Raw genomic sequence first — 13,551 nt, 5'->3', positions numbered from 1 at the left:
TCCAATGAAAATAAAAAAACAATTAAAAAGATTTTATACAATAATATATTTATACCTTTACAAAACGCTTAAACAGCAATATGTCAGAATAAAACATAATTAAAAAGTTTGTTTGTTTTAGAAAAAGTCGCATTGGGCTATTTGCTGTGTTCATTGCTTGGAATTGACACTGAATTTTAGCATAATGTTTTAAAACGACAATACATATAGATAAAATTGGATATAAACAATAATGCTGTTATTTAAAAAACAAAATAATAATAATAATAATAACTATCCAAGTAAGTAAATGAAATAAAAGAAAATCTATACACCCATATGTTATTTACGAAACTGAAGATTATCATCTTCTAAAATCTGATGGTTTTCACATCAACTTACCTATTGAAGATTGTGTGATTGAGAAAATACCTTCTCCTGATTGATTGATAGCATTCAACTAGGTAGCATTTGGTTTGATGGCATTAATCAGATTGCTTAGGTCAAATGAAACACCTTGCAACACTTTATCCATGTTGCTTTATCCACTTTATCTTTATCCATGAACTCTGCTAAGGTAATATTGTCGTACTACATAAACAATACATACAAAATTTTATCCGAATACCCGACTAAAGATATATTTCATACTATTTGTTTAAGAGTGTAGTTTGCTATTATTTTATGCATTACTCGCTTACTTAGCAATTGATGGTTAATTTTGACATTTTTTCCATCTATAAGCAAGGCTTATCCAAAAAATTTTGCAATGTTTTCTTCAAACATAATTTAATAAGTCAAAAATGCATTGTTCTCTGCTATATGTAAATATTGTTGTAATGAATCTTATGATGAATAGATTGAAATAGCTTTTAAAAATCATTTGCAAAGGGTCTTATGAATGAGATTGTAATAGATCTTAAGAATGAGATTGTAATAACTGTTAATGACGAGACTGTAACAGGTCTTAAATGTCATACTTTAATGTATTTTAAAGGACAAACTATAATATGTGTAAACTATCAGATCATAGTTGTTGAAACTTCAATATTTCACTGACCAATAGAGCCTATTCCCAGGGGCTACAACCAAATAAAGGTCCCCCTGTAAATTTTTTTGTAACAGAACAATTACATAGAATTGCTGCATCAAAGTATTAGTATTTATAATTAATATAAAAGTGAGTTTCCCAAATATTAGAACTGGAAGGAATGTTTTTAATTTTATCTGAAATGGAGGAATGGCAGTTAATGTTAATTATTATCAAGTACTTTTTTATGAAATACAAACACATTACGTGTGTAGTAGTAATTATTTATATTGCTCCTAAAGCAAACAGCTACTTTTTAAAGGTTTTTGTATGTGACAAAATTAGGTAATTTCATTCAAGCTTAGTATACTGTGATGTGACTTACTTTTTAGTAGTAAAGTGAGAAAACATTCCATGAGTTATTTCTTCACACACTGTATTACAAGTTAGAGATTTATTGAGTGGGAAGTGTTGTTTCTTGTACCAGATCCCCAAGAATTTTTAGTCTGCATACTATTTATATAAACGCTAGTATCTTGGTACATTTGTACATTTTGTTGTTATGCATTTATTGGTTAATCCATTTAATGATTAGATAACTGGTATGCACAATACCAGTAATGAAATACACTTCTTGTGATCTGAGTCAAACAAAACATGTCACAGGGTGAGCAGTTTCTTTATGACATCAAACTTTCAGCTCAGATTGATACATGAAATAATTGTGTGTAGAACAATACTAAATAAATACAGCATGTAGAAATATCAAGAACGTTGGATATACCTTAATATGTTTGCTATAGTTATGTCAGTGAGGTATAAACAAATTATACCTAAACACACAATAGGAATATATAGTCATGGTAAGGAAGCTGGAGTATCACGCTGGTATTACGTGTTAACACCTTGACACCTGTTGACTCCAATGGCGAAGTTTAACATGGACTTCTCGGTGACGCTCTTTATAAAGCTTTTGATTTTACGTTACATAGAATTACAATAAGTCGTTGCCCATTTTCTAGACTTACCCTGAGACAAAAATATTGAGTCATTGGTTTCTTCAACCGCAACAAAAACTGTCTAAAGTAGCTTTAATAATTATTTTGTTTGTACGATTGCTGAAAGAAACTGGTTAAAAATATATATTTATGATCTTTACCTTCACTTTATTTTAACTTTATAAAACGTCGTGCTGAATTAACTAACTTTTACAATAAGTCTGTGTTTTTAACCTAATATTCATTATTAAAAATGTATTCACTTATTCGTAAACTAAATTCTTGTGATATTTACTAACTTACTGTCTTGACAAGCTGGATTCAAGAAAATCCGATTGTCAGAAAGGTAATTATTTTAGCCATTTTGTACAAGGGTCTTTAAACAATGAACTTTACAGAGAAAAACTAAAATTAAACATTACTTTGACATTACTTCTTCTAGAATAATTTTGAATGAAGAAACTTTCTAGTGCATTACATATGCTCTATAGTCCTTTCCAGTGCAACTTACATGCTGAAATAAAAGTATGTTAAAATTTGAAACGATACAATGTATATAAGTCTGTATTATTAAATATTTTATTACTTAGGAATTATCGCGCTAGCGGTTGGGGTCATAGCAACAACTGTGGATATTATGTTTCCTAATAAATTTTCAACTATATTGGATGATAAATATGATGACAACTACCGTTACTTGATTGAAGAGCGCGTAAGAATAAAGAGGACCCAAAGACGCAAAACTAAAAATGAGAAGAACAAAGATCCTTTACCCCAAGAAACTTCTGCCCCTGGGCATAGCAATGAAGGCATTGAAAACACTGATTTTGAGGATGATGACAGCAGTGACAGTCCAATGGAAAATGAAGAGAAGGCCGTTAGTCTTAACCAATTTGGTAAATATATGCAGCAAAAGAAAAGAGGAACAATTCAGGCTATTTCTCGGTAAGTGGCACTTTATATTTTTACCTATAATTTGGTAATAAGCTGCAGACCAGAATCTGATATCGTATGTTTTAATAAGATTAGAATAATAAATTATCTTAACCAAGCAACGCTACTAATAAAATTAAATGATAAATACTAGTATTTTAAATTACCTACTCCGTAAAAATATGCTATAAACATTTAAAGTGTTCTAAATTGAATATATGTTATTATGTGTTATTTTCCTTTACTGAAGTTTACTGATACTGTTCGATCGTTAGTAGATACAAATCTACTATATCTCATGTAAAAAATCCTAAAAATAAATCAAAATACGTAGTACATCGTGTTAGGGTGCATCATGAATTTACTGTTGTAGATTATTATATCATAAAAACACAGAATATATATGTTGGTGGCAATAAATGCATAGAATTTACAAACTGAACTCATTATTATGCAAGGCACCCTGATTTCTTAAAGTATTTGGGATAGGACCCACAGAGTAATAGACAGTTTACTTGTACATTTTATGCAAAATTAAACAGCATTACCCTACTTTTATGAGTAAAGAAAGTGGCTGGACGCAGAAGAAACTAAGTGAAATAATCTTTATTCAAAAACACACAAAACAATGAAATAAAATATTCACTTAATATGGGGCCTTTGTTAACGAAAGTTTTTTAAAAATGAGCTGCACATTGGTAGATATCTGTAACAAGTCTGTACACTGAGAAAACAAAACATACTATACGAACACTGATACTGTTCTTCTCATTGTTCATATAATACCATATGACACTAGTGGTAGTTTTCATCATAAAACAAAGGAATTTATATCCTTGAGGCATCACTTACTATGTAACGTGGCCCGGCATGACCAGGTGGTTAGGGCACTCGACTCGTAATCTAAGGGTCGTGGGTTCGAATCCCCGTTACACCAAACATGTTCGCTCTTTCAGCTCTGGAGGCGTTATAAAGTCATGGCCAATCCCACTCTTCGTTGGTAAAAGAGTAGTGATGGGTGGTGATGACTAGCTGCCTTCCCTCTAGTCTTACACTGCTAAATTAGGGACGGCTAGCGCAGATAGCCCTTGAGTAGCTTTGCACAAAATTCTAAAACAAACAGTTACGTAACCTATTAACGTATTATAATTTAGAATAGCCTGAAACTTAGTTAGAAGTTAAATAAATGCCGATATGTATCCAATTTATAATACTTGCCAACAAAATTGATACACAGTTTTTTAATATAAATGTGTTTTAATATACAAACAATAACACAATTTACAATAACAATTACTGCAATCAGTATAAATAATCTTATAATAATAAACTTATGTAGCACGTGAAAATGCATCAGCACTGATATCATCAACTCCTGTTATCTGCAGAGCCCACCAAGAGGAATCTAACCTCTGATTTTAGCATTGTAAATCCGCATTTTGTGATGATAAACTCTAACTTAACAACCTTCTGTTTTCTTCTTTACTGTGGATGAAGAACGTCAACGAGTTATAATGAGTGTAAATGATAATAGGTTGTTGTGATGCAAATACATACACATTGAAGTGTTCTAAAGCTAACACTAAAGCCAATGTTTCTTTTCTCAACGGTAGAACAACTATTTTGTTTACAATTAAAGTTTTCAGGAAAATAACAAATAAAGTACTCAAAATCTTTGTCGTCTGATTATAATAGAATAGCACCAGCACGAAAATCGCTGGTTTAATCATCTAGTTTAATCCTTCAGTATTCGAGTACCAGATTTAAATTAGTAAGCATCACTGCAAGTTTCCTGTTCAAATCACTTTAAATCAACACAGAAACCTGATACACTCTCTAAATGCTTTATCATTCAATCCTTTCATATCTCATGTATCTCAGTACTATCTATATCCTTCATGCATTAGGGAAGACTGCAAGAAAGCTGTTTAACTGGGCATAAAGCATCCATACTTACGTTATTGCGAGTTACTTTAGACTCAATATGTCATATGGTTCTGTGGATATATCAGCTGTTTAAACAAATAAGTCACTATGCTGCGGTCACTGCTTTGAATGAAGATTTATCTCAAAATTCTCAACAAGCGGCTTTAGACGTACCAGGAACACTAATTGTTCATAGACAAAGCACAACAAAAACACCATTACTAGTTTTATTTATCTTTACTTTACCTACTCTAATGATGCCCATTCTAGCAGGAAACAGCATAACTAGTTGCCCATAATGACAAAACAGCAGATTAGTACTTTTAACTAATGTTGCCTTCTTCTTGGACAAGAAGTAGTGCATTTCATCTGTTGACTTCACCACCGCGTTAGATTGTAATAAACCACAAAACATCACAGGTGTAAACAGAGATATTATGATTCCTTTCAGAACATACAATGATGCAGTTCAATGTTTTTATAACCTTGATCTGGCTGATATCAATTAACTTTCCGATAAAAATTTGGCTAATAATTTTGGCAAATCAATTCTTAGAAGTCTAATACAAGACCAATGTTTGAGATCAGGGGTGTAGAAATTTTACATCCGATGTATACTTAGGCCTACTGACTGATACTTACGAACTATCGCTTAGATCGAAAAACTTAGAAGCACGCCTATATTAAAGATGTACATTTCGGCTACTGAAAAAGCCTACATCTAGGCCTAATTATGCAATTCGATTGGTAAGAACACGAGAATCACAAGAACAAACACACAATTTGTAGGCCTGTGATGCAATAAAACAATTCAACAGACCAAACAGTAGAGGGATGATTGTATGCACCATACCTCTACCTAAAATGAAGGGGGGTGTATACTCCATCCCCCCCCCCCAGGATCTACGCCCCTGTTTGAGATGTCTCTACATTTTGTGCTGTGGTGGATATCATAAACCATGCCTCTTTTATCATTATTCAATATAAAATTGGCAGCAGAGCACTTCTATTTTAGTCATTCTCTCGATATATGTGAGCTTTTCTATAATCCCTTGTCTTATTATGCGTTTGTTTGTTTTCTCAAAACACACCAATAGGACCCCTTCTCTCTGAACTTGCACATCTTTTTCTCATAATAAAAATTGTACTACCACTGTTCTTAACAGGTTTCATAAGCTCTATAGTAACTAAACGAGAAAGGTGGCTTATCCCTCCAATATTTCTCTAATCACTTAGCACATTAATTCTAAAATCCATTAGAAATTTGCAGCAGGGTAGTTCAGTTTGAAATCAACCATACTCAGAGTAAATGGTTTAGCAGCATTGTTAACAGATTCAACTGAAAGTAATGAGAGAATCACAGAAGCCTTGTCTACTTTCTTGGAACTAGAGCAGTTGTATCACAGCCCTGAGATTTAGGTGGCTGGACAGTTTGCCACTGAATATCTTTTCTCAAACATTTCAATATCAGTCTTTTTGTTACTAAAGTCCTTCACTATGTGAGGATTTTATGTCATAATCTCCTCTACATATCTTATTTAAGATCATAAAAGAAAAACATTTCATCAGTATTAGTACATTAGACAAATATTTCAGCCAATAAAGTATTACAAAATTTTAGTTTATTAGAGAAAAGCTCCTTCAAAATAAAAATAATTTGTTAAACATTTTATTTAAAATGATGGAAGTTCTGAATATTTTTAAAATGATTCAGGCTGTGAGCAATTCCGTGAAGAAAACGGAGTTTATTTGCTGTGTCAGCCACTGCCTCAATTAATTGTTGGAGCCATAATGAGCCATTTATACATAGCTAGAACTGGTAGATAAATATCCTAGTACCAGAAATAGCAAAATGTCTGCGAATGAAATAATTAGTAGCGAACTGTCATAGAACTTGTAACTTATTATTTACATGTTTTCCCAGCTAGCTCAGTTTTGGGGCAACAAAATATACTCTTCAAAACAAGAAACGCAAAAGGGATATTTTTGTTATTTTAAAGAGAAATATATGTAATAACGTTACAAGCTCAGAGTATGTGATGTTACACGTGTTAAGGCACTGATTGTCAAACCAAACTGACAATAAAAGTTGTGCACTTTGAAAACGGAGGAAAACATCGGATTTTTCGCCAAAATGCATGCGTGTCCAATAAATTTGTTTGAGAGATCTGCATGTTCTGCAAGTGCAACATGTGCAAAATCCCTATAAAAGTGACGGGTACTCGGTTTCCATAGCTCAGTGTTAAGCCACCGACACACAATACAGTTACGCCAAAACTGACTGAAGCACAACGCAACAACGCCATTGGTCGCTTGGAAGCAGGCAAATCTCGATCAGATGTTGCGAGAGCTGTGAATGTCTACCCAAGCACCATCACAAGGCTATGGAATCGTCACCAACAACATGGATCAAGTCGTGACCGTCCACGATCTGGCAGACCTCGTGTGACCACGCCCGCACAAGATCGTCTACTGCCTCAACCATACCAGGGCTGCGTAAGATTTTCGATCAGACTGTACGCAACCGTCTACGAGATTCTTAGGCCCCATGTGCAACCCATCATGGTGAACGTCAACGACGTTTTTCAACATGACAACGCCCGTCCTCACACAGCCCGACTCACCACTGTCTTCTTGAGACACCACAACATCAACGTTCTTCCCTGGCCCTCCAGATCACCAGATTTAAACCCCATCGAACATCTTTGGGACGAGTTGGACCGACGTCTGCGACGGCGACAACCTCAACCGCAGACTCTACCTCAGCTTGCAGCAGCTTTGCAGGCTGAGTGGACAGCCATTCCACAGGATATGATTCGTCATCTCATCGCTTCCATGGGCAGGAGATGCCAAGCAGTTATTGATGCTCACGGGGGGCATACTCGTTATTGACGTTGAGTGACGTTAAACTTCACCTAGTGACCTTGGCAGACTTTGGATGTTCAGCAGTGAATGTGCAAAGTTTCACACATGTCATACAGAACTACTTGGAATAAACTTGTTTAACAATTTGTCTCATATTTTGCCTTTTGCGTTTCTTTTTTTGAAGAGTATATTTAAGATACATTCACTGTGGCTGATACTGTGGGCTTTTTTCTTTCTTTTTTTTTGTTTGAAGCTCCAAGAACTGATATAGATCCTCCAAAGAAGAGCGACCATTAAAATATACTAAACATACTCTAAACATACTCCTTTATAAATAAAGGACAACAGCTCCATTTTGAACTGAAGCTATATAATTGCATATTTTGTTGTTTGTTTGTTTAAACAAAAAGTCTACACAGTGAGCTGTCTGTGTTCTGCCCATCATGGTTATAAAAACCAGGATTTTCATGCTGAGTTACTAGGGGGATCGTATTGAAGTCAGTTGTTTTGTTATTTATATTTAAACAGAAACTTCATGAGGCTCACATTGAATTTCCATAATATTATTATATTGAAGTGTAGACAATAACTTTTTAAAGATTCTTATAAAAATGTACCCTATAGAAATCAATAATTTATGTACTTTAAAACTAGGCTGGCACACGCAATATGAAGGATTATAATATTGTAAAGAAGATTTTATTGTTGTTGTTTTAGGAAATTGAGTGTTTTTGTTGTTGTTTCAGAAAAGTGAGTGTTCTTTCAAACAAATTAAGCGGAAATCAAGAAGAAAACGTTCAGCTGGAAGAAGCTTCAACGACATAGCAATCTTTTATGCTAAAGTTGTTGTTGTTTTCTAGTATATTGTAGAACGAAGGTAAAAAATTAAAATGTATCACTTATTTTAGTCATGCTCAGAACATTAGTTTTAAATAATCCAATTGAGCGCAAGAGACAATAATAATACAAACAGTTGTGTTATATTCAAGTCTTAAATGTTCATTTTAGAAAACTCAGCGCCTGATGGCGGGTCAACGAAAAAAAAAAAGACAATTTGTCAACTACCTTGTCTTGTATCGTAAACAGTCAAGCAGAGAAGTGAAAGCGATGGTTCTTTTGTGTAGTGAGCAAATATATGCGTACAAATCATTTATCCATAAATATTCTTTTCGAGTTAGCCGTGCATATAAGAATTATTCTTCCTTTCAAACTAAAATAAGGTGACCTTAATGAATCAAATTTGGATGTAAAAATACTGTCGAAATCTAATTTTAAAAAGGGGTATAAATCAACGTTTGGCCAGTGCCCTGAACATAGAAGTTGCTTTAGAGATATCTGTCAAGTTTGTTATGCATTCTATTTATTATTTTTAATGAAGAAGTGCCTCAAGAAGAATTTTCCAATGTGTCCATTTCAAAGTGTTGCATCTTACTCTAGTACAATTTCAAAACTTTCTGGATATATCATAAATGATAAATATAACATTAATATTATTAACACCATTCTTGTTTTTATTTCAGTGTTATTAGTTATGAAATTTACTTATGTTAGAAATACTGTCTGTAAGTGTCAATAAATAAAACATACTTAAAGTAATGTAATTAACCTTAAAGTGAATGTATAAGTGCGTAAATTTGGGAGTTTACAGAACTTATTAACCCGTGAACAAGTGCTGAGCGAATATCTCTTTTACAATCCAATTCAATTATCGATTAGGCATTTGTAAGTAACAACAACTACATTAATATTATTAATTATTTTAATGAGCTAATTTTTAAAACAAGTAGGAAAGAGATGGAAACAGCGAAAAAATAGAAAATATAATAGATGACGTTGTGTCAATTAATTTAATAAATAACATGAGACATTATACAAGAAATAGTAGTTTATAACAGATGAATATCCATTAACTCAATAAATGATACACATAGTCCTACAAAACAATAGTATTATAAAAACCAAGATTTGTGTTATGACTAAACCTGCTTTGTTGAAATTCCCGAAAATCATTATAAATGCCAAACAGTTCAATAAATGACTGGTAAGTGTTTCGTGATTACTTTACGTTTATGGAAAAATGGGATGCTCTGCTACGATTGTAAAAAACTTTCATGCTGTTTCCAACAAATGATAACACTATCAAGTCTTTACTGTGCAGCCTGAGAAGTGTATTTCGAACTGAAGAGCGCATGTGGTCTAACACTTTTTATTCAATTAGATGGGCCCGGCATGGCCAGGCGTGTTAAGGCGCGCGACTCGTAATCTGAGGGGCGCGGGTTCGCATCCCCATCGCGCCAAACATGCTCGCCCTTTCAGCCGTGGGGGCATTATAATAATGTGACGGTCAATCCCACTATTCGTTGGTAAAAGAGTAGCCCAAGAGTTGGTGGTGGATGGTGAAAACTAGCTACCTTCCCTCTAGTCTTACACTGCTAAATTAGGGACGGCTAGCACAGATAGCCCTCAAGTAGCTTTGTGCGAAATTCAAAAAACAAAACAAAAAAACATTAATTAATGTCGTCAGTTGATGTTGGTAAGAATAAAGATAACCGAAAAAAGTATACTGTACGAAATCACACAAACACAATATACTAATATAATTTTTATATATTAATATATATATTTTATATTTTTTATAAAATATTTTTTATTTTAATATATATCTTACCTTTTTTAGTGCTCAGTTTAAAATTAAGAAGACAGACAATGTATATTTTGATTTAGCCCCGTAAATAAGATAACGGTGAGAGCAATTCCTCTTTATCCTTCTCTGTTAACAACCACAATGAATATTGTCAAGTTTTATATACTACGAATCGAATTCGATTTAGAAGTTTATTTAAATATTCGAAATCTAACTGAAATTTCGATTAATCACTCAGAACTACTGGTTTGCATAACCATAAGGTCTGCATAAACCTCTACCAGTTCTGAAATGGTTTAACAAGTTTTGTATTGCAAAGGAAAACTTTGGAAATAAGTGGCTTTCCTCATAAGGGTTAGTTTTTAAAACTCGGAACAACTAAGTATACAACTAAATATAGGGAGTTTCAATGGGTGGATACATGACAATTAGATAACGTTTTCTTTTTTCGTACATTAAAAAAATTCAATTATTTTTTAGAAAAGAGGGTAAAGTTTCAATAAACAGCAGGTGTTTGTTTTCAAAAATTATTTTAAAAAATGCCCTCACAATTACTATGTGTAACAATGGTGACAGAGAAATAAGCTTGTAATATATCACATTTTACAGGATTTTATAATGATATATATGTAGCAATGCCTTGTTCGTATATACACTGTTCAGAATTTGTAATAGTTATAACAAAGAAAAACCGCTGTAAAAGACAATATCAATTATTCCCTCGGTTCAAAATCAAGAAAAAATGATCAAGAGTCCAATAAACAGTCATGTGACTTGAAATACAAATTAGTTGCTTTCAGCCTAAGTTGTTTCTATATCATATGTTCAGTTTCGTCCCAGTGGCCATTTTGAAGTGAAGTACAGAATTCCTTGATAGAGGGCACTTGAATGCCTTACTCATAGAGTGAGCCAGCGGACAAATGTAAAGCATCTAATCACAGCGTGCCGTATCTTTACTTCAAGTGTTTTAAAATTTTTATTAGAATTTTAAACTGTTTCCAAACCAATAATCATTTTTTCTATGTCTTAACAAGCCAGGTCATCATTCATGATAGAAGCAGACATCCACCATCTGTTAATTCTAAGACGTTGCAATGGCAGTGCACTGGACACCGTATCGTTGTATAGAGGGTTAGAAACAGTTTCACTGGTCTGATGTATCCTGTACCGCTGTAACACAAATCAGTTCACTAGTAATGGAAAGAGGAACACGCCCGTTAAACCAACAACATGCGGGGTAAATTTTTAAAAGATAAGTCGAATTTTTACTCTGCAATCAGAATGTAGGATCAGATCTGCCTTACTTTCATATGGGTGATGGTATAATATGGCTTTGGCGGACGTACGTTGTTAATGTACCCCCTTGACATCCTTTGTTGTTCATGGTAATCATACTCATATTGAAGGGAAATTCAAGTAAGTAAATATAAATAATACATAAACGAATGCTTGTTTACAACCACTTATTTAAAAAATGTAGAAGAGTAATAATTTTAATCGAAATTCTACACAGTGTTTCTCATTGAAAGTGTTTTTGTTTATGTTATTGAAAGGAGAAATAAAATGCAACATCAAACGTTTTCTCACAGTCTTGCAAGAGGGGCTGTCTTCGTTATTGTGGTTTCGTAAATTTGGTCTCTACCTACGTAGTTCTTTTATAAGAATAGTTCGATGTAGAATATCGATTAATTGATTACATAAGTAAAAGAGAGTGTTTTAATGTATTCACTGGTGTGCTGATTGCTTAGCACAAGATGAAAACATGGTGTTATTTTTAACTTATACTATCAAATATAATTACCAAATAATAAATACTACATAGTCTGTTGGAAGTGTGTTTGTTTCAGATTTTTTTTCAAGGGCTATCTCTGCATAGTATCCTCAAAGGCAGACTAAAAGGAAGGTAGCCAGTCAATGACATCCATTTCTTGGGCTATTCTTGACTGATAGAAACGTGGTCCCCCTTTAACCCATCGATAAGTCTAAGGGCTTATAATGCTAAAAATCAGGTTTCGGTACTCGAATGAGCAGAGTATAACTTTGCGCTTAACAACAACTAAATATACAACTAATTAACAACTATACCACGATTATATCTGTCATTCATTCTAGTTCTATGTCATATATACAATTTTTGTAACAGATTGATGTTTTGCTAAACTTTCTTTGCAACAAAGTGACCATTGAAGCTGAATGCGGTTCAACAAATGAATTAGAACTGGTCGTAGCTGGAAATTATCCCTAAAAATGTCAGTATCATGCTAAAAAGAGAAAACTGGTACCTCGAAGGAATCCAGTCCTACGCCTCTGCGGACTTCAGTTTGAAGTCTTCTTTTTTATTCTTTTGCAAAATGTTTCAAAGTTAAGTTCAACAAAATGCTTTTTAAACATAAAATTAAAGAGTTGTGCTTTAACCCCTGTTGCATTTCTACATGATCGCCAAAATTAAAACTTCGACTAAACATTTAATTAAATCTTTCTCAGCATACGCGCGGTAGCGAAGTACAATTATTACTCATAGCTTTTAAGTTCTTTACACCTTAAGATTAGGATTTGATGCCTTTTTATGTTAAGCTATGTTTATCTTTTCCAATATCTTGAAATAAAACTGTGTAGATTATGTTACTCTGCTTCCTGGTTTCTAGTTGTAATTATTAATCCCACTATTCGTTGGTAAAAGAATAGCCCAGAAGTTGGCGGTGGGTGAGGATGACTAGCTGTTTTCCCTCTAATCTCACACTACTAAATTAGAGACTGCTAGCGCAGATAGCCCTCGTGTAGCTTTGCGCGAAATTCAAAACAAGCCAAACCAATTACCTAGCCATGCTAAGCCAATTGGAATTATATTTTTACTGAAATTTTGAAAGTTCTTAAGAAGGTGTGCATTCAACATTAAAAATGTATGAACTGCTCCTTTCAGTCACCTAGTTGTGCTGAACCTGAGATTGAATGGACAGATAAGAAAATTTAAATTGTTACTAGAACAAAGGCAGGCAGAAGTATATTTTTAATGAAAAAATAAATATAGTAAAACTTAAACACACGTGGCTAAAAGTGTGTGTTTGTGTGTTTTCTTATAGCAAAGCCACATCGGACTATCTGCTATGTTCACCGAAGGGAATTAAACCCCCTGACTTACCACTGTCCCAGCGAGGAGCATGACAAAAAGAAAGAAA

General features: G+C 33.5%; 1 protein-coding gene across 8 annotated transcripts in view; it reads left to right on the top strand.

Moving 5' to 3' along the window:
* LOC143246194 (dual oxidase maturation factor 2-like) overlaps positions 1-13,005 on the top strand; it is a 48,015-nt gene extending 35,010 nt beyond the window's left edge. For 6 of the 8 annotated variants that reach the window (XM_076492434.1, XM_076492431.1, XM_076492436.1 and 3 more), the window contains 2 exons: positions 2,598-2,952; positions 8,478-9,341. In XM_076492434.1, coding sequence (XP_076348549.1) covers positions 2,598-2,952; positions 8,478-8,556 — 434 coding nt within the window. In that variant the 3' untranslated portion in view covers positions 8,557-9,341. Of the gene's footprint in view, positions 1-2,597; positions 2,953-8,477; positions 9,342-11,409 lie in introns of those variants that run through there. The other 2 variants (XR_013025838.1, XR_013025837.1) reach the window with 2 other exon arrangements.
* Positions 13,006-13,551: the final 546 nt, after the last annotated feature.

This window comes from Tachypleus tridentatus, chromosome 3, assembly GCF_004210375.1.
Source record: "Tachypleus tridentatus isolate NWPU-2018 chromosome 3, ASM421037v1, whole genome shotgun sequence".
Taxonomy (NCBI): domain Eukaryota; kingdom Metazoa; phylum Arthropoda; class Merostomata; order Xiphosura; family Limulidae; genus Tachypleus; species Tachypleus tridentatus.
Note: the sequence above shows the minus strand (reverse complement) of the source record. Positions and strands in the feature narration are given on the sequence as shown.